Source organism: Vanderwaltozyma polyspora, genomic scaffold (genome assembly GCF_000150035.1).
Source record: "Vanderwaltozyma polyspora DSM 70294 KpolScaffold507 genomic scaffold, whole genome shotgun sequence".
NCBI lineage: Eukaryota > Fungi > Ascomycota > Saccharomycetes > Saccharomycetales > Saccharomycetaceae > Vanderwaltozyma > Vanderwaltozyma polyspora.
In genome coordinates this window covers 30,671-55,793 of record NW_001834630.1, presented here as the reverse complement: position 1 = coordinate 55,793, position 25,123 = coordinate 30,671, and the positions used below count along the sequence as shown (strand labels likewise).

The 25,123-nt window shown below is 31.1% G+C and overlaps 7 protein-coding genes across 7 annotated transcripts; 3 read left to right on the top strand and 4 right to left on the bottom strand.

Annotated features, from left to right (window-relative positions):
- Positions 1–163: 163 nt before the first annotated feature.
- On the top strand, positions 164–1,975 carry RMD8 (Rmd8p; the record flags this gene model as incomplete). Its single annotated transcript, XM_001643655.1, has 1 exon — positions 164–1,975. One exon carries the CDS (start codon positions 164–166, stop codon positions 1,973–1,975), a length of 1,812 nt encoding a protein of 603 aa, XP_001643705.1.
- Positions 1,976–2,073: 98 nt separating this feature from the next.
- On the bottom strand, positions 2,074–4,197 carry GUS1 (glutamate--tRNA ligase GUS1; the record flags this gene model as incomplete). Its single annotated transcript, XM_001643654.1, has 1 exon — positions 2,074–4,197. The coding sequence occupies one exon, from the start codon at positions 4,195–4,197 to the stop codon at positions 2,074–2,076; it is 2,124 nt and encodes a 707-aa protein (XP_001643704.1).
- A 686-nt stretch (positions 4,198–4,883) lies between these two features.
- Kpol_507p7 (coatomer subunit delta) lies at positions 4,884–6,485 on the bottom strand (the record flags this gene model as incomplete). The annotated part of the gene is made up of 1 exon (XM_001643653.1): positions 4,884–6,485. One exon carries the CDS (start codon positions 6,483–6,485, stop codon positions 4,884–4,886), a length of 1,602 nt encoding a protein of 533 aa, XP_001643703.1.
- Positions 6,486–6,747: 262 nt separating this feature from the next.
- Positions 6,748–8,904, bottom strand: ZIP2 (Zip2p; the record flags this gene model as incomplete). Its single annotated transcript, XM_001643652.1, has 1 exon — positions 6,748–8,904. The coding sequence occupies one exon, from the start codon at positions 8,902–8,904 to the stop codon at positions 6,748–6,750; it is 2,157 nt and encodes a 718-aa protein (XP_001643702.1).
- Positions 8,905–10,283: 1,379 nt separating this feature from the next.
- On the top strand, positions 10,284–12,086 carry RTG2 (Rtg2p; the record flags this gene model as incomplete). Its single annotated transcript, XM_001643651.1, has 1 exon — positions 10,284–12,086. The coding sequence occupies one exon, from the start codon at positions 10,284–10,286 to the stop codon at positions 12,084–12,086; it is 1,803 nt and encodes a 600-aa protein (XP_001643701.1).
- Positions 12,087–12,634: 548 nt separating this feature from the next.
- Positions 12,635–13,456, top strand: RPN12 (proteasome regulatory particle lid subunit RPN12; the record flags this gene model as incomplete). Its single annotated transcript, XM_001643650.1, has 1 exon — positions 12,635–13,456. The coding sequence occupies one exon, from the start codon at positions 12,635–12,637 to the stop codon at positions 13,454–13,456; it is 822 nt and encodes a 273-aa protein (XP_001643700.1).
- Positions 13,457–13,774: 318 nt separating this feature from the next.
- On the bottom strand, positions 13,775–15,235 carry HXK2 (hexokinase 2; the record flags this gene model as incomplete). The annotated part of the gene is made up of 1 exon (XM_001643649.1): positions 13,775–15,235. One exon carries the CDS (start codon positions 15,233–15,235, stop codon positions 13,775–13,777), a length of 1,461 nt encoding a protein of 486 aa, XP_001643699.1.
- Between the last annotated feature and the right edge of the window lie 9,888 nt (positions 15,236–25,123).

The window sequence follows — 25,123 nt, the reverse complement described above, 5'->3', positions numbered from 1 at the left end:
TTTTACCTTAAAATCAGCATTTCATTTGCCAACCTTTCTCTTGCCTTTTGATTCATCCAGGCTATTGGGTTAGGTTCAAAAGTAGGTATCTCAAAGAGTTAGTTGATACAAGATTGTATAAACGAGGGGTTTAGGGGTATTTCGTTTGGTTGCTTTTTTAGAGATGAGTTATAATTCATCCAATAATGCGAGCGGTGCTCACTTGGCAACTTCTAGCATGTCGAAAAGATCACCTTCGATCTTGGTGACAGATTCCCGTTCAAATAAAAACAGATTGAGTGCACCTTTTGCAAGACATGCCGCTGGTGCAAGGAGTAGAGAGTCTCTTTCTAGTGTTCCGTCAAATTCAATAGGTTCATCTTCCTATGTCCCGTATTTAAATTCAAATAAAAATCAGGTACGATCTGTGAATAGAGCTGCTTCTCCACAATTTGGGAGATTTAGTGATATTTCAATAGATAATATATTGTCAGACTCCTCAGATGTTCCCTCCGGGAGAAGAGAAGAGCGTAGATCAAGCTCGTCATGGGATAGGTTTTCAATCTATGATAAATTAAGAACTTCGAATTATGGGAAAGGTTTAAGTCATATACCTCCAAGAACTTCCAAGACATCGCATAAATTGGTACTGATCCCTGAAAATTCAGAAATTCCCAAGGATTATATGCCTAATAATTTCTTAAGAAATCGTTCTTCTTCTTATAAAAACTTACAAAGTGAACAGTTTCAACAGCATGATAGGGATGAAATTTTACCACGTATCACTGCCTATAATGTTGCAGAAGGTTTTAATTTGGATTTAATGTCTAAATTTTTAAAGTCGACACATGAAGTTTCTCCAAGACAATACGCAGAATGTCTTTACGTTGCATATACACTTCCTTTACTTCCGGGAAAAGATGGATACAGAATTAAATCAAATATTTCAAAAAAAGTAGTTGGTGGTAAGACTCTTATCGATGAATTAATAGATACCAGTGAGCAAAGAGATCATCATTATGAATATTACTCTGGTGTTGAGATTTTAGAAGACGCAAATAATAACTATGAATTAAACGCAACAACACCGTCACAAGAACCAGAAGTCACCGTAATACCAGATCATTTACCAAATCCAACTAATAATTCAGATAGTTTTGATCCCAGCGAACCACAATTTTTTGCAGAAGAAACTCCTATAGAACAAAAATTACGTGAAAGGAAAGAACAGATAAAAATGAACTCTGACAGTAAACCAATGTCTTTAATTAGAGATGAGGATCAACATGCAGAAATATTTATTTTCCATTACGGTGTAATTGTATTCTGGAATTTTACTGAGCAACAAGAAAAAAACATTTTAGGTGATATTGCATTTTCAGAGTATAAAAACTTGGTAATAAGAGCATTGGATGAACAGGATATAGAAACTGAACAATTTCATTTTGAATATGATAAAGAAAATGAAAGGCCTCGAATTTTCAATGATATAATTACGCTAAGATCAGGCGATCACATAATAGAATTAACCTTGTCACATGCAATAGCACAATCTTCAAAGCTTTCAAGATTTGAATCAAGAGTAACGCCTATTTTATCGTCAATTACAAAACTACCTAGAAGACTAGCCCTTTATGGTACACTGGGTTTAAAAAGAGAACAACTATTGAAGCGTTCTGGTAAATTGTTTAAATTAAGAGTTGATGTAAATTTATCTTCTAGTGTTCTCGATACTCCTGAATTTTTCTGGTCATTTGAACCTAGTTTGCATCCATTATATGTCGCTATGAGGGAATATCTTGAAATCGACCAACGAGTACAGGTCTTGAATGATCGTTGTAAAGTGTTTTTGGAATTTTTTGATATATGTGTCGATTCAGTTGCTGAGCGTAATATGGCACGCGTTACTTGGTGGTTCATTATGATGATTATTGTTAGCGTTCTCTTTTCTCTGGCAGAAATTCTCATCAGATATAATATTATTCATAACGGTTAAATAATTATAAATTGGGTACTTCTTTTATCATATCATTACTATTTAGGATATAAGGAATAAAATAATATATAAATACATTATAAGGCTTTATTTAAAATTTATTTCTTAGCACCATACTTGTTAACAGATTTACCATCTGGAATTGTGAAGAAAACGTAAGGCTTACCATCTGCAGCCAAAGAATCTAATCTGTAATAACCCTTTCTTTCGAATTGAATGATGTCACCAACCTTCATGTCTTTAACATTCAAGTCAGCGATAGCAGAAGTGTGGAATTCAGTTTCAGGAGTTAAGAAATCTTCGAAACTTTCATCTTCTTCTAATTTATCTTTGCTGATTAAATGGTCGAAGTCGACTAAATCAACTTTAACAACATCTTCTGTATCAGCTAACCAAGTGACCTTATGTTTAGTCTTCTTGAAGTCACCTTCCAAATGCAATTTGGCGTTCAATGAACCATCGGCATTCTTCTTGGTGATGATAGCATTACCCCAGTTCATTAAAGTAATTTCTTCACCATCTTCGATAGAATCAGCATCTTCTCTGTCAATAACAATATCTTTGTAGAAAACGACCTTCTTTTCGCCGACAACTGGGTTCTTTGGATGTTTTGGTTTCATTTCGACCTTTGCAGATTGTGGGGCGTCTTCACCTTCTAAATGGATCTTAACTGGATCAACAACAGCGGTCAATCTTGGACAAACAGGATCGATAACCTTCTTGTTGAAAGACCAGATCAAGTTCCATTCTAAGTTAATAACATTTCTAGAAGGACCTTGAGATAAGACGAAGTTTCTCAAACCTTCAACAGTCATACCTCTTCTTCTAACACCTCTAACAGTTGGGAATCTTGGATCCTCCCAGTTAGAAACTAAGTTCTTGTCAACCATCCATTGCAACTTTCTCTTGGATAACAAGGTTCTGACAAAGTTAACACGGGCAAAATCCCAAATGTGAACCTTTCTTAACTTCAAAGCATTTAACATCCATTCATATTGGGCGTTACGGTCTCTATATTCGATAGTACGTAAAGCATGGGTAACACCTTCTAAAGCATCAACAATTGGAACACAGAAATCGTAAGTTGGGTACATTTTCCATTGGGAACCAGTTCTATGGTGAGGAGTCAAGTTACATCTGAAAATGACTGGATCTCTTAAAGTTTTGTTCAATGCTTCATAATCGATCTTGGCACGGACACAATTCTTCAAACCTTCTTCAGTACCATTCTTCATTTCTTCGGTGAAAATTTTCAAGTTTTCTTCAACAGAACGATCTCTTCTAACAGAAGCAATACCATTCATACGTTCATCTCTCATCTTTTCAGTTGGGGTATCATCACAGTAAGCCTTGCCATCTTTAATCAATTGAACACAGTAGTCGTACATTTCTTGGAAGTAATCAGAAGAGTGAGTAATTCTGTCACCTTTAATACCCAATAATTCTAAATCTTCTAAGATAGAATCTTGGAATTCGACGTTTTCCTTGGATGGATTGGTATCATCGAATCTGATAATTAATTTACCTTTGTAAGCTTGAGCGAAATATTGGTTTAACAAAGCAGCTTTGGCGTGACCAATGTGTAAGTATCCAGATGGTTCTGGTGGGAAACGGGTAACAACTTCACCCATTTTAGCATCTGGTAAGTCGATTTCAAAATTAGCCTTATGGGTTTCCTTCTTTTTACCAGCAGTAGAAGCTTTCTTTAATTCTTGTAAAGACTTAGTCAAAAATTCATGGACACCACCAAACAAAGTGTTTTCTTCCAACAAAGTATACCAACGGGAAACATTGACATTAACTTTGTTTTTAATGATAGAACCGACCATACCATTGGATCTTAGAGCACCCCAACAGGCGATGTCTGCAACGGTAAAGTTTAGGCCACCATTAATATATGTTCTCAAATTTAAATGAGCATCTAATTTTTCTAAAGATTTATTCAATTGTTGGAAGTTCTTAACAACTAATTCTTCAGAAGCAATTTTAATCCATTCAGTAGAGTTAGCAGCACCTTCTGGGAATACATCGGAGTTTGCTGTAACAATTTTAGATAAAACATCGACGGAATCGCCATTTAAAGTAGCTGGAGAAGCCTTTTTGTCTTCAACAAATTCGATTTTAATGGAATCTGGTTTTGATGAATTGACAATACGAGCAGCAATCAATTCAGCATAGGCAACAACAGGAGCCTTACCACCAATAACCAAAGTAGCAGACATCTTGAAATAAAACTTTACTCAATGTTAGTTATCTATTTCTTTGTATTACTTAATTAAAAAGATTAATCAAAAATAGCAAAATAAAATCAAGGAAAAAACTCAATTAATAAACATCAAGAAGTTAGTAAGATCAATTTGTAATTTGATTAATATATCTTTTATCTAAACTTGTTCTTATTCATCATCTCTTGTATTGTTGGTCTAAAAGTGAAAAATTTCGAAAATAAAAAGAAATGTGAAAATTCCTAAAACAAAATATCATGTGATCCGGGTAAATCAGACACAAAGGCGTTGATCATTGCCGCCTAGTAAAAGGATGTTTTATCATTATTTACAAATTAAATACTAAAATGTATATCAACAGCACTTATTCTATACAATTAAAGATATACATTAGAGTTTGAGTTTAAGAGTATAACGAGATATTGTATTATACAGGTAGTTTATTTTTTATCTATCGAAGATAGTTTCTATATTTCGGTGAAGGGAGGGGAAAGGAATGGAATTGCAGAGTGACACTGACAATTGAATGATTTTTATATAATAATAGTTTGCTTACTTTTGCATGTACTTTACCATTATATCTGGTGATGATTGTGTTTTATATTTGGATAAGTAATAAACAAAAAGGGAAATGATAAAGAAAAAAATAATAGAAACATGATTCTTTATGCATCATCACTTTTTTAGACAATAACGTATTCTTCGGATACCAATGAAGTTATACTGTCATATGGTAAATGACCAGATTCATCACTTGAGCTTATAACATCCGCAACGCTAATGCCAACAATACTTTGTACATTGCTACTTGTATGTTTGAAAGATACTGCAATTGGGAATAATGCATCTTCATAACCACAATCGATAGAAAAGCTGAATACACCAGAACTTTCAGGAGTAACAGAGTCAAGCTTGATTAAAACACCTTCTTCATCAGTTCCGATGATAGTGGCATTTACTTCGTTATTATCATCGTTTATAAATGCGTTATTTGTTGCTACTGGAATCTTGAAAATGACATCTTCTAATTCCTTGTCGTTATAATCGCTGTTTAATTCAAATTCAACAGTGACCTCAAAAACACCTTCGGAATCATCTGATGGAGATACCCAGGTAGAAACTTCCAATGGGAGTAAAGATTTATCATCTGTTGAACCAGTTTTACGCCATCTTAGAATGCCTAAACTTTGGTCATTAGATGGGAAAGCTTTATCGCTAGATCTTAATCCCAAAGTCTTTGAAGACAAAAATAATTTTTTGTCAATGTTTGGGTGAGTTTTAAATTGTAGAGATTTGTCTGATACATTAACAGAATCAGATAAGGTGACTTTAGAGTGAGCAAGAGATTCATCATTGATACGTAATTCCATAACACCCTTTAATTCTGTTGATCTGACAGCACCATCTCTAGATATTTCTGCGTTGATGGTTTCCTTAATAGAAATTAAAATACCATTATTTTCAGGTTTTATTTCTTCTGGCTCTGAACGTGAAGGACGTTCGACATTGGATCTCGGGAATGACTGCAATCCAGCTCCTCTAGGATTTGATTGTAATTTCATACCACCATTACCACGATGTATTTGAGCATATTTAGATTCAGCATTCAAACCAGTAGTTTGTTGAGAGTTTAGGTATGATTTTTGAGCTGCTACTGAGGCTTGGCTATAATAACTGTTGTATGCATTTGCCATATTTGGATCATTACTTCCCATAAATTTGTGTCCTGCCATTTCGCCTTCATACGATGGTATACCAAGTTTTCTTTCTTGTTCCCTTCTTGCAATCTCTTTGGCACGACGTTTTCTTTCGGCATTAGCTTCTGCTTCTTTGTTTTGTTCAATAATTTCTTGAATTCTTTCTTCATGAGATTCCATAGCCAAATATGTATTGACTTGAGAAACTGTTAAGTTTTCTTTGTTACCCATAACTATGATTTCATCAAATGAACTCAAAATTTCGAAAGCATTGATAAATATCTCTTCTTCATCAAAACTGTTCAAATAATAATTAACACTTTGAGAAAATAGGTTCAAAGTAGATAAATCTTGAATAATATTGGATTGACGGTTGGTAACTAAAATCAAGTAATAGTCATCAAATGGTCTGTATACATATCTAACATGTTCATCTTCAACATAAGTATGATCAGAAGAGGATTTAGAAACCAAACCTTGGAAATTGGATAAAAGTTCAATGACACGTTCTTTGGTTAGTTCTTTGAACTGTCTTGACAACAGTGGTTTACCACCACGAGTCATAATTGCAGCTGATAAAACAGTCATTGTGGTTATATGATAGATTCAATTGATGGTGATGATGTTTTGTTTTGATTTTGGTCAATTGAAATAACAATCACTTCTTGAATAGTTCTTTTAAGCTTGCAATTTTTAAGTGATAAATAAAGTAGTATTTTCCATCGATCTATCTCTGTTTTTTTTTTTGAAACAGAGCGTTTACGTTTACTACCAGGATTCTTAATAGAATATATTAGTATGTCGTGTAAAATTATTTACTTCAACAATCGATTTTAAGAAGTTGTCATTGTTACCACTCTAGTGTCAGCAACGTTTTGATTCTTGCTAGTTGCTGTTTTGTCAAGATATTTTGGTTCCTATTATCACAATTCAGAGTTAATCCTTTCAAAAAATCAAATAAGGTAAATTTTTTTAAGATATCTTTGACTAAGAAAATATTGAAATTTAATGATTGTAATATTTGTTCCTCAGAACTATTGCAATCTAACTCATTGTCATTATACTTTGATGAATATCTGGATATCAATAAAGATATTTTTCTTGCGATTTCCTCAATATTTGAAGGTATAATATAAGTATAAAATTGATAGTTTTTCAAATATAGATGAAGTTTCCAAAAAATATCCTTATCAGTGCTTTCAATAATGCTTGAGTATTCGACTAATACTAATACCCTCTTAAATTCAGTAGTTAGATCCATTAATTTCTTTTGGTAAAATAAATAACCATTCTTGGAAATTTGGAAAAAATTATCTAGTTTGATTCTAACAAGACAAGTTGTTGCATTTAAAATGAAGTCACAATCATAGCTCAATTCTTTTTCCAGAATTTTAATTTGACTTTTGTTTTCAAGGATATTTTTTATCTTATGATTTTCCCTTATTTTTTTACCATTTAATATAACTGTCTTTCCGGCTATCTCTTTACAATTAAATTTTATCTTCAAGCCAAATTTTGGTAACTGATTTGATTCAGTAATTGTTTGATCAGAAACTATTTGTCTATCTGAGAGTACAGTATCTCTGGGTATATTTGTAATAATTCCTTGGTTTATAAAACTTAAAATTGAACCAGTTTTGTCTTCTGAATCTTTTAGATTTCTGTCGTTCAGATTTTTCTTTTTTCGCTTAATCTCTAAAATCGATTTTAACTCTTCATCTATATAAGATCTTTTGTGTGGTATCATTGATGTATTTATTTGTAAAGTCGATTCTGATATTTCTTTTTCTACATTTATGGAAGAAGATTCATCATTTTTTGTTAGTGGATCTTGAAAACTATTTTCTATTTTGTTGTTTAGTACTAAGTTTAATGAACCAAAAGTACCATTTTCAATATCAATCAAATCAATTATATTGTATAAGATTTTCTTAAAATTCAATTCTGGTTTTTTAATCGTATATTCATTCTGTTTGGTCAATTTTTCATTCAGCAATATCTTTGTAGTTAAATTTTTAGATATATAAGATTTTATTGGATTCCATTCCAATTTTTTGGTTTCATTTTTATCTAATTTCCAATATACTTTGAACCTTTTCGAATTATATGATTTGAAATTTTCTATTACGTCTTCAGTTATTATTTCATTGGGGGTCTTTAATTTCAGAAATTCAATCTCATTATAATCCTCATCAAAAACTTTTGACCATAAATTAATATCCCAAGAAGTATTTATTTCTGATTGGTTTTCATAATTCCAATTAATAAATTCTCTTTTTGTTTTCTCTGGTATATTTTGACTTGAAATACCATTCATATTAACTTCAATTAAAAAGTTATTAAGAAACAATATAGTTCTGTAGGGTTTAAATTCCAAAAACGGTAAGATTTCTGAAGAATAATGTTGATTGAAGTTTAATTCACATTGAATGATTTTTTCATTCTCTAGCTTTTCGAAATTCTTATTTAAATCATTTGGCATTAGTTCATCAAGGCTTGACTTCGGAGAATAAACCAGTAGCTCTTTTGTTAAATAACAAAAATTACACGTTTCAATAATATATGAATTGAATTCAGAATTTATTTTTATTAATGGATTTGGGAATTCCATGATGTCTTCATTTTCTAATTTCAAGCCAGAAATCCAACTTAGTAAAACTTTTGTTTCTTTATCAATTAATAATTTCTCCCTTTTATTATATGACGCAAAATCGAAATTTCCAATTCTATCGGGATTCCATTTCTCCGTTAGTCTTCCATTATTATTTGTATTTAAACCATTTAAACTTATTATCTCTATATTAACGTTAATTTTTTCTATTTGATAACAAGGGATACCATGTAGTCCTTTAAACTTTAAAATTTCAAAATCCTTTGAACAACATTCTAGTAGTCTTCGTCTAGTCCTCTTGTCCACTTTCAAATGTTCTTTGAACTTATTCTCAATACGGACAATCTCATCAAATGTAGTATGATATTCACAACTCCAATTACTGAAGTCTGTCATTGCAAAATGCACGCCCAAACATCTATACCTATGCAGTGTTATGGATGCTATCTACAATTTTCTAGTCATTAGCGTCTCATCTCTCTGACCATCAGTCAGATATAAATAAGTGGGGGGAAGAAAAGAAATTGTTTGAAGTGTAAACCTCCCCCTTTTTATACCTTTTGGAAATTTAAGCCAAACATTTGTTTTTGTGTCATTAAGGCCCCCTTCTTAACTTTTTTATTTTTTATTTTAGCCGCCCGGCCACAAAAACAACTCAAATATAGAACTTGAGTTGAGCTATATAAAGAGACATACATTTTCAATAAATAAAGCGTCTATTATTACTTTTCTCTTTGAATATGACCAATTGATGATTGATCTAATGTTTGCAATCCAGATTGGGTTCTCAAAGTTATTGTTGTGAGTGTATAATAGTTCGGTAGTTATATTAATTGTACTAGTAGTGTTTCGCAAACGAAGGAATTCAAGCATCAGAAGCATCAGGAAGGGAAAAAAGAAAAATAAGGAATGTTTAATCATTTATTTTGACGGCTTGCCTTTTAGGAATAATGTTGAGGTTCTTAGATTTCCTTTTTCCAATTCCAGTATGTTTTAGGTTGTTTTAGATTTCTTTCCAAGATCTTGATAACTGTAATGGTTAAAACTACGGTGTGAAAAAAAAAAATTGAAATTATACTGGTATTTTTTGAATAAAATCATCAGTCATTGATTAACCCTTTGAGTTTAATTTAGTTGCTTAATGTTCATTGATATATCAGGTCAATTAATCGATGCCCATAAATCTGATATAACTGTTCCTAAACTATGGTCTAGAGTAAATTTTACGATGAACCACGTGATATGCATTTTCGGTAATTCCAAATTCTAATCGGGATGAAAGAAAAAAAAAAGTGAAAACCCCGTTCGGTTTTTATTGTACGATCAACAATTTCCAGTTCAATTAAATTTATCGTATTGCCATAAATTGAGAAACTGAAAAAATGAGATAAATGTGTATATTGATTGTTAGTCATAATCGATCTTTTAAATTAAGATTGTATTTGGATACTTACTTATAACTTGGGTGTTGCAATCAATTTGAAGATTTGTAGAATTGGTGTTTTCTTCTCCTTTATCTGAACTTTCCCAGTCTTCCTTTTTTAAATTATAACTTTTATTGCATATTCTAGACTGTGGAAACATTGCATATTCTAGACTGTGGAAACATTGCATATTCTATTTTGATAATTGAATTTCAGATTAATATTTATACCACTACAATAGGATACCCGTATTTTGTTTGATTCCAGATTTTTATCTTCTTATTAGTTCTGATTTCCTCTAAAAAAATTGATTATAACAATTCATAGCCATAATTATACTACTATAGAGATATGTCTGCGATATTGGACATTACTGATAATGAAACCGAGGTTGTGTCAAGAAATTTAATTGGTGTGGTAGATATTGGTTCTAACGGTGTTAGGTTTAGTATCTCTTCGAAAGCTGCCCATCATGCTAGAATAATGCCATGCGTCTTTAAAGACAGAGTTGGTGTATCTTTGATCGATGTACAGTATGCTCCTAATTCGTTAACTAAAGGACCTATTCCTCCGGAGACAATAAATGATATATGTGCAGCAATGAAAAGATTTAAATTGATCTGTGAAGATTTTGGTGTACCAGAAAAAAGTGTAAGAATGGTAGCAACTGAAGCTACCCGGGAAGCTATTAATTCTCAAGAATTTATTGATGCAATTTATGATTCCACTGGATGGGCAGTTGAAATTTTAACTAGAGAAGAAGAAGGTAGAATCGGTGCTTTAGGGGTTATTTCATCTTTCAATAAAGTAAATGGTTTGTATATGGATTTGGGTGGTGGAAGTACCCAATTATCTTGGATCAAAGCTGTGGATGGGGAAATTAAACAATCATCGACACCAATATCTTTCCCTTATGGTACAGTAGCCCTTACCAGGAGATTAGCACATCAAGATAAGAAGAAAATATTCATGGAAATAAAAGAGGCATATGTTAATGCAATTCAAAAAATTGATATTCCCCAGGATATGATAGATGAAGCCAAACAAAAGGGTGGGTTTGATTTATTTACTTGTGGCGGTGGTCTAAGAGGAATTGGTCATTTGTTACTATCAGAAATTAAGGATTATCCGGTTCAAACGATCATCAATGGCTTTTCTAGTTCATATGAAGAATTTTCATCAATGTGTGATTATTTGATGTTAAAGGGAAGAGTTCCAGGTAAGAAGGATCATAAAATATTTAAAGTTTCAGAGAGAAGAGCAGCTCAACTGCCAGCAGTTGGTTTATTAATGAGTGCTATTTTCGAGTCATTACCGAAGATTAGAACGGTTCATTTCAGTGAAGGTGGTGTCAGAGAAGGTACAGTTTTTTCTATGTTGCCTAGAGAAATTCGCTCACAAGATCCACTAATTATTGCATCAAGGCCTTACGCACCACTACTGGCAAATAAATATCTTCATTTGCTGAGAACAGCAATCCCTTCACATGATATTCCAACAATCGTATGGAATAGAATCGCACCGGCATTATGTAATCTTGCATTTGTTCATGCTTCTTATCCAAAGGAACTCCAGCCTACTGCTGCATTACACGTTGCCACATCAGGTATAATATCTGGATGTCATGGTTTATCACACAGATCCAGAGCTCTAATCGGTATTGCACTATGTAACAGGTGGGGAGGTGATATTCCAGAACCAGAAGAACAATATATGCGTTCATTAGAAGAAATAGTGCTGCGGGACACAAATAAATATGAAAGAAAAAGGATTATATGGTGGACTAAATACATTGGTACCATCATGTTTGTTATATGTGGTGTTCATCCAGGTGGTAACATCAGAGATGGGTTCTTAAATTTCAAAATATTGGAAAGAGATGATACTAATGAAAAATTCAAGGAACTAACGATTGATGAAAAACTTGTTTCTTCTAACTCTACAGTAACTAACACGGCTTCTAATGCAACTCGTGATAACAATTATGAATTTGAGATTGTAGTCCAAATTAGTAAAGACGATTTGAAGACAAGTGCTTCAGTTCGTTCTAGAATCATAACTTTACAAAAAAAGATTAGAAAACTTTCAAGAGGAAGTTCGGAAAAAGTTAGAGTCGGTGTCCAATTCACTGAAGAGCAGCAAACTCAATCATGAACAATTCCCACAAGCAAGATAATTCTGTAATAGTACAAACATTTAAATAATAAATATATAATTCATTCAGATTTCTAATGGCTTACCTTATGTTGAAAATAAAATGAAAAGAGAAGTAAGAAAAATAGCATTTAAATATATAGGGGACAGGGTCAGATCATTACCTGACAATCTCCATCTTACAGATGTGGATGAACTCTCTGATCCACCAGAACTCTTATAGTTCTTATGACTTTTGGCATAGATAATGATGAGCATACAGAGACAGTGATAACCTTAATAGCCTAACCAGTAAATATGAGAACTTGTATATCATTGTGTACGACATTTTGACATTTCGATATCTAAATTTCATAAAAAGTGATTAATGAGATTTCTTAAAAAGAGGAAATTAGATAAAATAAGCTGATTTTGAAGTATAAATTAACATTTGCCACCAAAAGTTTAATATAAAATCGATTGTATATTTACTATACAAGATCAATTGGTTTTTATTTAGTGGGGTATATTCCGGTTAGAACTAATAGATTGAAGATATTTGGGTTAGAATGGTTTCTCTTGCAGATTTAGTGAAGAGTTTGAATATTGCCTTTAGCAATAAAGATTATGAAAGTTGTGAAAAATTATTGGCTCCAGTTAAGATTGAACTTATAAAGAGTAATCTTTTGATTCCTGATTTAACAAACACGAATGAGGTGTATGTTAATGATTTAAATATTGCTAAAAAAATTTTAGAGATTGGAGCTTTGGTTAGTATTTATACTTTAAAATTTGAAAATTTCCAAAATTATTTTTCACAAATTAGGGTATTTTATTTTTGTTCTAATCCAAAATTGAATGAATCAGAGTATAAATCTAAACTGATTAGTCTATATTTGTTGATCCTTTTATCACACGGTGATACTTCTGAATTCCATTCAGAATTAGAATATTTAAGTAAGCATATCACTAATTTAGAGGATGATTCATTATTATCATATCCAATTAAGGTTGAAAAATGGTTGATGGAAGGTGCTTATCAAAAATCATGGGAATTATTAGAAGCAGGTTCGAAAGTACCTGAATTTGATGTGTTCACAGAAACATTGAAAATAGCAATAAGAGAAGAAATAGCTCGTAACGCAGAATTATCATATGAAGAATTAAGTTTAACAAATATAAAAGCTTTGTTATTTTTAGAGAGCGAAAAGAAAGCAGAAGCTTTCGCTATTGAAAGAGGTTGGAAAATAGTAAAGGGTAACGTAATCTTCCCCGGAGAAGAGCCAGAGGTAGATAAGGAATTAAAGGAATTGGAGAAGGCTGAAAAACAAGAATCTACGCTAATTGAAAAAACATTAAACTACGCCATAAACTTGGAAAGCATTGTATAATTTCATATTTAGCAATATTATAATGAATTCATAACAAATATTAATAAATAACATTTAACATTAGTGTCCCTGTCAGATCGCTTATGTTCCCGTGAACAATAACTATATTAAAAAATGGTACAAATTAGTAATATAATCAAACAATTTCAATAGAATTCACAATTCATCTATCTATTCAGAATGTAATACAAATATTTATATATTTATGTATTTGAGACATTAAACGATTAATTAAAACCGACTTAACAAGGATAAGAAAAAAAATCGTAATCATAAAATAATTCGTTAATCATAAATATTGATTTCTCAAAATTTAATTTAAGCACCTAAGACACCAACAGATTTGCCAGCAGCCAATCTCTTTTCAGTCAAAGCAGCAATGATAGCAGCACCGGCACCAGAACCATCTTCAGCTGGAACAATGACAATTGGGTAGTTTTCTGGTTTGTCTTCCTTCCAGTCGTAGATGTCTCTCAAAGCAGCAGCAGCTCTTTCCTTGAAACCTGGGTACAAGTTGTAAACGGAACCATCAGCAGCAATGTGAGCGGTGTCGTAACCTCTCTTTTGACAGATACCGGCAATACCACACGCAGCGATTCTGGCAGATCTGGTACCAATCAATTCGGAAACTCTTCTGATCAACTTACGTTCTTGAACAGTGGTACTCAAACCCAAAGTCTTAGACAATAGTTCATCAGTGTTTTCCAAGTTTTCAAATGGATCATCTTCAATTCTTGATGGGAAAGAGGTATCCATAATATATGGTTTTCTCAACTTGCTACAGTCTTGACCCTTCAAAATGTGACCGTTGTCAACCATTTCTAAGATAGCCAAACGTAACAATTCACCTAAGTAGTAACCAGAGGACATCTTTTCAAAGGCTTGTTGACCTGGTCTTGGAGATTCTTCATCAATAATGATATCGTGTCTGTTTCTTGGCAAAACGACATGTTCATTGTCAAAAGAACCATATTCACAGTTGATGGCCATTGGGGTATCAGCAGTGATGTCAGCTGGCAATCTACCTTGTAATTTTTCAACACCAGAGATGACATCATAGTAAGCACCGTTAACACCAGTACCGAAGATAACACCCATCTTAGTTTCACCATCGGTGTATAAGGAAGCAACCAAAGTACCAGTGGTATCGTTAATCAAGGCAACGACACGAATTGGAATGTTTCTCTTTTCCAATTGTTTTTGCAACATCTTGACAACATCTTTACCTTCAGTTTCTGGGATATCGAAACCCTTGGTCCATCTTTGTAAGATACCTTCGTTAATCTTATCTTGGGAAGCTGGGAAGGAGAAGGTGAAACCTAATGGCAATGGCTTGGTACAACCTTCTGGGAATTGTTCGTTAACAAAAGCTTCTAAGGAATCAGCAATGAATTCCCATAATTCTTCTGGGTCTTGAGTAGTTCTCATAGCATCTGGTAATCTATACTTGGATTGGGTAGTGTCAAAAGTACGGTCACCACCCAACTTAACCAAAACAACTCTCAAGTTGGTACCACCTAAATCAATGGCTAAGTAATCACCACTTTCTTTACCAGTTGGGTAGTCCATAACCCAACCTGGAATCATTGGAATGTTACCACCCTTCTTAGACAAACCTTTGTCCAATTCAGAAGTAAAGTGCTTGACAATAGCCTTCAAAACAGGAGCTGGAGTGTCGTAAATCTTTTCGAAGTCGGCAATTTGGTCTAATAATTCCTTTGGAACATCAGCCATGGAACCTTTTCTCATTGGTGGTTTTTTTGGACCTAAGTGAACCATTTTGTATTGAGTTAATTAATTATAGGGGAAACTTGTGTAGTTTATGGTATAGACCGTCGGAAAGACAAGTGCTTGGTGTATTTAGAAACTTTGTATTATAATATGTAAATATAATTAATACAATTGAAGTTAAGGATATAAATTCGAGATAAATTAAAATAAGTTATGTCTATTTATATGAAAAATTTCGAAAAAATTGACACCCATAAGACGACAAACCCAACCCATTCAGGATTTATTTTTTAAGGAAAATACCTAATTTCTGCTCGAGGTGAACCAAATTGCCCAATCCTTAACGTACAATTAATTTTGTGTGTGGAATTTGTTTGGCCTTCAATCGTCATTTTGAGAATTTTCGACTTTTTACTATCCTTCTAGAACCATTTTATTGAAATAAAATATAACTAAAACCAATTCAAGTTTCTTTGGCCTCTACGAGAAAACATTCAATTGAAACAACTATCCCACAATGGTACCGCTACGAGTGGTAACTCCACGTTAATTATATCCAAGAAAGCCAACATTTGTAATTTTTTCGAACTCGAAAGTGATCAAAATGTGAAGCAAATTGCAAAAAAAAAAAAAAAAAGAATAAAACACAGACAAGTTTTGCGGAAGTAAAATATGGTAAGATTACGAAGAAATTTATGCAGATAAAATTCAATTGCATCAAACAAGGATAAGACCTTTTTTTTCATGATTGTAACTATTCACTTATTCTTGTTAAAAGTAGATTGAAATTATTGGTCTTATTTTCGAAGCCCTCCCTTGTCTTCTCTTTCTCTTATTAACATTTGAGAAACATTAGGAACAAAAAAACCTGGATAAAAAATGGTAGGCAGAACAAACTCTTCTAGACAAATTGATTGATTTTCAAGTAATATTTAATTGTAGTTATTGTACCATATACCTACAATATGCATCATAATCGTATTATGAACAAAATCAAGTTTAAAAAAAGTTCCGTACTTATTAAATTTTATTTAGAATGTTTTTTTTATTTTATCCGAAAATCGAACCAACCTTTCGAACTTTTGTACCATAAATCCTCTGCAAACCCCAGGAATAATTCGAGTTATTTCATTATCCCAACTGAAAAAAATTATTCAATTCATCATCAATCAATCTCCCTTTAGATTGTTCCAGTACTGTCTTACCGCTTTTTGTGGCACAAGAACGTAGACATATCAAATTGTTCAGATATCGACGTACCGAGCACATCAATTAGGGAAACAATAGTAGAAAATAACGATGCTAGTAGTAAAGTATAGCTTTCCCTTCTTCGAGCAAAGCTTTTGTGACTGTCAAAGCCAGAGAGACGGACGCAAGTACACATAAAATATCTTTATTTTACAAATTTTTAATTTCTTTTTTTTAAAGAAAAAATAAGGATATAATGTATGTTTATACAGAAGTTATAAAATTAGGATATCTTTTCTACGTATTGTTCTTTGTGGAAGAGCGACGGAGAAATTTCATTGTAAGTTTGTTTGTGTGTTTTTTAATCTCGAAAAATCAGTTGTTTTTGTGTTTTGTTTAATCAACAACCCAATCTTTTTCTGCCCTCCAAAGCACAATCGGTACAGTCGGCATTCGAATCCCCGACAAACCAAAAGCCTCCTCTGAGTATTGTCTGGCCGGCCAACAAACGTGCGGTTTATTTATTATTTTTTTTTTTTTTGCGTTTTTGTGTTTTCTAATGTCTTCTCCCTTTTTTTTTTTCTTTCTTTTTTTACCCTAATTTCTGAGAGCAAAAAAACACGAATTCGGAAGTTGTGTTGATACAAAGAGATTCGAAATACAGGTCGCCCGCTAATAGCGCGGTGTTCAGGTGTATTTAACGTCGTTCCCACGGAAAAACGTTGTGTGTATGATACTTTCTCTTATTCGTCGGAGAAAATTACGCACACAACTTGCATTCGAGAAATTTTCTTTTCTTTTGTGTCGTGTGGAATTTTTTTTCCAAATTCCTGTTTTCGTCATATCTCTCTAATATCTCGCTCCCCGTATCCCGTACGCCCCCTTTTTAATGCTCTTGATCTTCGATAGATGTGAGTTAATGTCAATTTTCCGGCCTAATCTCAGATGCCATTACTGGGATTTTCTGATTTCTTGATATTCGTAATTTTACTTATACTGTCCTGTAAGTGAATATTTAATTTACCACTCTTTGATAACTATTAATAAAAAATAAGATTATAATGATAAATTAGTAGTAGATTAAGATTCTAATAATGGCGTTTTAATCTATTATTATTTTTTTGTTTCCTGTGTATTTAATCGTGTGGGGTTAGAGAGTGGGGAGGTGATTAAGAGATATTGACCAGAATAATTTATGGGGTGTAGGGGGAATGACAAGTCTTAATATTCCTGATATTTCCACTATTTCGGTCGTACAAGGCAAGAAATTATTGATGGTTTTTTTTATTTGAATTTGGTGGTGGGGGGAGAAGATTTCCCCACCTAATGCGAAGAAGCAGGATTGAGTCTAATAAGATTTTTGACATCGTTCAGGTTTTACCATCATAATTATTATTGCGAGAATTACCGAATTTATTAGCTGTCGTAATAAAATTTGTAATACTAGATGACGAACGAAACTTTATAAATATTTTAGAAGAATATTCGTAATTTACGTTTGCAAGTGTGGAAATAGAAGAAATTATATTGTGAGAAACTAAATTATTAGCTCGGATAACATTTTAAAATGGTCGTTAAAAAGTTGCAGTTTAGTATCCTCTTAAAAACTAACGGAAAAGTTAGGTTATTGTAAATGATTTCTGTAATTTATAGCACAATTACATTTTTTTGTTAGAGTTACTTATGATTGGATACCTCTTCAGATTAGATTGGCCAAAAGCTATTATTTGTGGGTTCAGTTGTTAGTTCTCCTCTAGAAATTAAATAAGTACATATTATACGATGCTATTCATTTCTTCCTAATATGGGGTTAGATCCTTCGGATCTAACATCATCTACAGCCATTTATCATTTACCAGAATGGTTGGTTTTTCCGGTTATACTAATGTTTCAAATCTCAGAATGGTTATATATGTATAAATGTGGGGTCATGATTTAAATGGCACCTCTTTTCATTTAGTGTTAAAAATTAAAAATGCCGAATGGTAAAGTTTCATTCCATTTTATGTGGAGCAACAATGAAACCATCTTCAAAGCTAACAATGAAATGTGAGCTTCCAGTCACAGGCTCTCGATATATCTTTGAGTTTTTCTTAATCTTACACTTGGAACGAGCAATTTCTTGAAAATAATTGATCTCCTGTATAATAATCATTCAAATATGGCGATTTATTTGTTGTCTCGGATTTTCAATTCCAGAAGATTCAGCAATTGCAAAAGTATGGTCCTATATTCAATGAAATGTTATCGTTTTTAGTTTTCGAGTCTCAACCCAAAAAAGAATAATTGTTTTGTCGTATTTATTAGTTGATTTCTTTAAAGGGTGAAATTTTTAAATAAACGAAGTCTTTTTATTTCTTTTTTCAACTATAATGAATTGCTGCCATATTCTCTTTCAATTGAAATCGAGTACTTCTACAGGTCTGTGGCAACATAAATCACTGGATAAGATTGATATTATGCATCTCAAAATTATGGAATTAGAAGCTATTTCTCATCTATTACTATAAGGATAGAATTTTGTCACTCTAAAAGATCTGACATTATATTAAAAAAGAAATCATTCAGAGAGAGAAATGATGTATTCAATGTAGACGATCATATACGTACTCCTATTCTAAAACGTATTTGGAAAACGTTGATCACACAAAATACAAAGGATGATTAGCCTTATACAATAAGTTTTTGTCTTATCACGGGCTGGAGAAACTGTAGATTATTATAGTGAATAGTTTTGATGGTCTATATTGAATATAGAAAGTTCTTGAAGACACTTAAAAGTTTATCTAACATAAAGTCTACCTTTTATTGCTTATGCCTTAAATATTTGCTTAATATAAATTGCATTGAAATATTTGTTCTCAGGACTTCTAAATATTTTAATCATATTCCATTAGTCAATTATTAATAGCTATGTAAAATAAGTTGGTTTTTGCGTTTATATATATTGAAGTTTGTCATCTTGAGAATGTTATGGGGTATTTAGCTTTGATTGAGCTTCTATAAACACGTTTAAGATGAAACATGATCAGGGTCTAATAGTTTAAAAAGCAAATACAACGAAATAGAATATATTATTTATATAATCTTAAACCAATTTTAAGTAAAGAATATATATGCAATTCCGTAAGTTATGAAAGATCTCTTGTCATACTATTAGAATACAGATATAAGGATCCTATAATTTGGTATGCAATCCTCTGGATAATAGTAATAAGCTAAATGGCAACTTTGGGTTTAAAAGAATATGGATATGCATAAGAATGATAATTGTAACAGTAAAAGCACTGTTACATCTAATATCAATATGTCGAATATTTTAAGCGAGGAATATGTATCTTGTATATAATTTTTGCCCATAATTGGAAATAGGAAATTAAGGAATCAAAATCAACTAGGAATACAAACATATAAAAAACTGTATAAAATATGTTATTAATTCGTAATGTGTAAAATCACTTGATTATCATGTATTGTTTGGTCCGGAATATTAAATATTAATGTATTAAGTATTTATCTAGGGAAACAAGCCGTAGAAGTCAATACTTAAGGTTACTAGTTATAAGCTCTATGAGGTTAATTAACTATTATAATAACTATACAGTAGTATTAAATATATAAAGATCTCTATGGTGTTCTGTTTAATAACAAGAAGTGTATATCTTTACTTCAGGAACTATGTCCTTTATGTACGTTGTATTCGCGTTCTATTAGTGACATTCTTATCATGAAACATGACAAAGTCCTCTGTCCTTATTTTATCAATTTGTACTTAAGCGTAATCAATACAATCAAACCAAACCTGTTAATAATTCCATCTTCTTATAAATTGTAATTTTAAGTTTAAGTTTGTTTAAATTTTACTTTTAGTTTGTCCTTTCCTTCATTTTAAGGAAGTTTAAAGAAATATCAATGAACACTTTCATTAAAAAAATATATATTACTTAATTAATTTATTTACTTCCAAAATCTTAGTAAATAAAACAAATGCATATTGACATCAGGAATAACCTAATTACCAACACCCCACCTAACAACATCATTTTCACAATGATATCTTGTTAATATTGAATATTTGAGATTTCAAGTTATCAATCTTTCCGGCCAATATTTTAAATAATCACTGAATTTTTACAATCACATTATTCGATCCCTCAATTCTACCGGTTATTCAATTTTCTATTAAACGTAAAATCACATTATCAATAATGTTTATTAATACCCAAAAAGTAGTCTGTGTTTAAAAATGATGCGTAAACCTATAAAAATATTAGGCATTCCGGTTAGAAATGCAATAGTAAAATACTTTTTTACTGTAAACTCATTATAATTTTGTTCGAGTTTATTTTGTTTCTTTTGTACACTGCCATCATATTGATAGATCAGCATCAATTCCTGCATTTCTTAGACGAAGCATAAAATATACAATATACAGAAAATAAATCTTAATCTTCAGCATGAAGTTCTGGTTTATATTTATATAGAAAATGCTCCCAACAGTTTTCATATTACCGGGATCATTAATAATAAATATAGAGAAGTCATAATTACAATTCTAATAACCAGAAAACAGCTCAGTTATTTATATACAATATGGCGAGTAGAAGCTTAGATATTACATCTATTCAATCGAGGATGTTTGATTATTAATGGCAATTTAAGTTTCTATAAACTTTATCCTAATTACTTTCACTTCTCTTCATTTCATTGACATTTGCGAAAGTACCAGTAGTAGCAACTATCCTATTTCTTAAAGAACGTAAACTATCCAATAATGGTATTACTAAACATAAATCTGCAATGACAAGTAAAAAATAATATATCTATATGCAATTTTGACTGATTGTATTTCAAATGTTTTCCATACATACTTTTTGATTAACATAATAACTAAAAATATATAAAATTGTTAGTCACTTGATAGAAGTTTCTCTTCTTGACCTCATTTGAAAGTGTATTCTCCCTATTGGAGGTATCAGTAGTAAGACCAAAGACAAAACACTTATTTACAGCACTCAGATATAGTGAAGTTGCTAATGCAAGTTATCGAAGAATAGTAGTAGTATATACTCGTATTAATACTCGAGCAAGAAACGCAAGAAACTCATTTCCAGATCTATCAAGACACAAAGCTTCAGTTATGCTCTTATGAAATTCCAAACTAGCCCAGTACTATTCTAATAAGTAAAAGGAACTTTACTATATGTTATATCAAGTAAGATGTATTTGTTGGTTTTTCCTATCCTTACAATTATGAAATCGAGCAAAAAAACCAATAGTTACAGATATAATTGAAGACACAAAACTCATCCTTTTCACTTATTATATCCATCTATTTCTGGCAATTATTAACATTGGGCACATAAGTCTTCAGAATCCAGAAATTTGAACAAAATAGTCTTAATTTTCAATCTCTTTCAAAGGTTTTGATACAATAAGTTTCCAAATAATGGTCCAAACAAATAAGTCTTGGTATATAGGATGAACTTTTAATCTTTAATGCAAATGGCTTTATATCAATTTATCACTTTACTATAGAAAAAGACCGATTTTTGATTTTAAAATATAACCAATAGCGAAAAATGTATAGACAACCAGTAGCTAACCTTTTTGTTCAATAGTTAAGTTTAATATACAATCTACTTTAGCTACCACATAATTAATTTTAAAATGTTTTTCGCAATCAGAATATACTGGATTGAAAATTATATCTTCCATTTTTATAAGGTTTAAACCAATTATTGTTCCTTAATCCCCCTCTGTTACAATACAATACGTATCTTATCGAATATTAAATTTATAATAACGATTTGGAAAGGAAGCTTTCCACTGAGGAGAATAGCATGGGCAAAACTTACAGAAAAACACAATAAGTGGGGTGGTCAGTTCGCCTCTTATCATGATATCTGGTACTTGAAATGATGAATTCGAAAAACCTTTCAGCTTAAACAGCGGTAGCCTTCTATTCAAAACGGTTATATTTAACTGGGTAACACTTTTGTTCTTAACTTGATATGGAAGAATCAAAATGATCTTCCTGGAGATAATAAAACTGTCCTTTGAAGCTACTCACTCATGTCAAGTATATTAAATAAATTGATAAATGTAAATCTCATTATAATGCATCTGTTTATATTATTTGTCGCCTTGCTTCCTAAAGTATTATTTAATTTAATGCTGGCTGACTTACTTTAATACTAGCTAATTTATTTTATTAATTTCAATATATTTTCTTGATTATTTTCGCAAAGGTAATTAAGCTATCTCAGTAGCAAAAATTTATTGCTTAACTTCAATAAGGTAGTAAGGAAAGAACTTCTGAAAAGAATATTAAGCTCTTAAATATGTATAATGGCTTATTCATCTAATATATATATATAATTCAATCATATTATCTTGTTTTATATATGATTAAATAAAATTCAAACAAGCTTTTTTAAATTTTTTTATTGTTTATTTTACGTTCCGAAAGTAAGAAAATATATAAGATTTCTTTAGATGAAAAATTAATGTACATTAGCGTTCTGAAAAAATTGGCTTATTTATTGTTCAATAATTTTATTTAGAATACAGTTTACTTATCCACTCAATAAATGATGTTAATTTCTTAACACACATGATGTTTTTCTTTTAGTTACAACCACCATAAAGTTGAATGTTTAAGCACTAACTTATAATTACGTCTTGCTTGAAATTTGTCCAAAAATTATAAGATGGAAACAGAAAATGGCTATTACAATATAGTATTCATAGAATAACATTTAGATCTATTGAGGACGAGTGCTTCTTACTCGATGCAGCAAATTTAAACATTTTAATAATTTAAGAGTTAAATTTGCAATATTGGAAATTAAGAAAAAGTAAATTAGTTGATATGTTATAGTAGTTTATTATGTATTTGTAGAATCAGGTCTTAGAAGTTTTCCTTATATATTATCATTGTTGATCACTATCGAATACAATCATAGGAGGGTATCGTTCTCCCAAGTATCATAATGTTAATGAAGTAGCATGGTTTCAATAGTCTTTTTAGATATTTAATTCTGAATAAATCGTTCTACATTTTTCAAGAGAATAACAATTAGATGTCTAGCATTAAGTTAGATGTGTCTGAAATACAACTCACTTAACTTTGTTTAACAACATTTCCACACTGAATCGCACTAAAAGAAAATTTATCGTTTTGATTAGCATATTCCATGTACTGTAACTTGTACTTAATATTTTAAAAAAATAAACAACAAGAACGTTATCATTAATTACAATGGAGTAATGTGAATACCTTAATTAATGAATAACCTTCAAAAAATTGCAGAACAAAATTCGAAAATGTACTTTTAGTTAATTTATTCCCGTTCTATAAGACCAGGTTGATAACAAAAAAGAGTAGTAAAAATAGTAGCAATACTGTAAAAGGTTACTAATGCATATTTTTTAAAGTCATATATCTCAATTCAAATGTAAATGTCAAACTAAGCGAATCGAAAAACGACAGATAATTAAACAAAATCGTCTGATTTCTTGACTGTAATTTTATTAACAAATTAATAACATCTGCATAGATAAACCCAAAACAGAAGTAACACGAATAAATAACGGCATTTACGTTCATATATTATGTATTATATTATAGTTTTTCTTCAACAATTCTATCTTCAAAGTGGGTTTCTTTATCTAGTTGTAAAAAAGAACCATATTTAGTTGACAAAGAAAAAATTTGTGCAACAACATAAAAATAATTGGTAGTTTCATAATATATACTAGTGAGTTTTCAAAAAGTTTTGATCTACCCATAAAAGGAGGTTATTTACAGTTTATAAGGGTATATAAATAAAGTAAGGAAAATATCTTTTTAATTAGGGACCTGTTTAAGACAATCTATAATTTTTCGAAATATATTGTATTGGATTAATATTAAATAAGCCCAGGTGGTCATAGTAAAATTTTGTTTATGATGTCATTGGTAAACCCTCCTGATATAAGGGTCAAGGGACCCAATGATTGTAAAACAGTCTTTGAAATAGATCTACTAACAAAATGAGACCATTTTTTTTATCTTATTTAAGAATTTGGGAGAAGGAAATACTCAAAATAATATCTCTAAGATTAGTAGTGTAGATATCTATTTACTAATTGATGCATACCGACAATGTCTATGATCTTTTATTCATCTTCGAAAAATGTTATTACAACCATCAAAGATCTAGCCACGAATTGAGCAAAAAAAATCTCTGACCATTTTATTCAAGAAAGTAATCATATTGTATGAAAACCAAAGAAAAGTAGTAAAAAATTTATCGAGAGAAAAATCTATATCTAAATATTAGCAAATAGTTTCTCAGATCTAGCATTTTTAAAATCCTCCTCTATAGCTTATATTCAATAGAATCTTCTTCATATTATTCGTTGAGAATAGAGTATATAACTAAGAGCTTGGTTGTATATAAACTAAATAACGTAATATCAGTGTTTAAAAGATTTTAGGAAACTTATCACGGTCATGAACTACATTAGACTTAATCTTATTTTAAACAGAGGACACAATAAAACCATTCGATTTATTTGCTGAAAAAGACGTTTCAGACGTGATTTTTATTTAAATTAATCATGACTTTAGAATAGTCATGTAGACAAAAATTTACTTTATAAATATATCTATATCCATTTTATTTTTTATATTCTCTAAAATTATATGTTTTCTATAAAGTTTATCCAAATTATAATAATGAATATAAGCAAAAATAAATT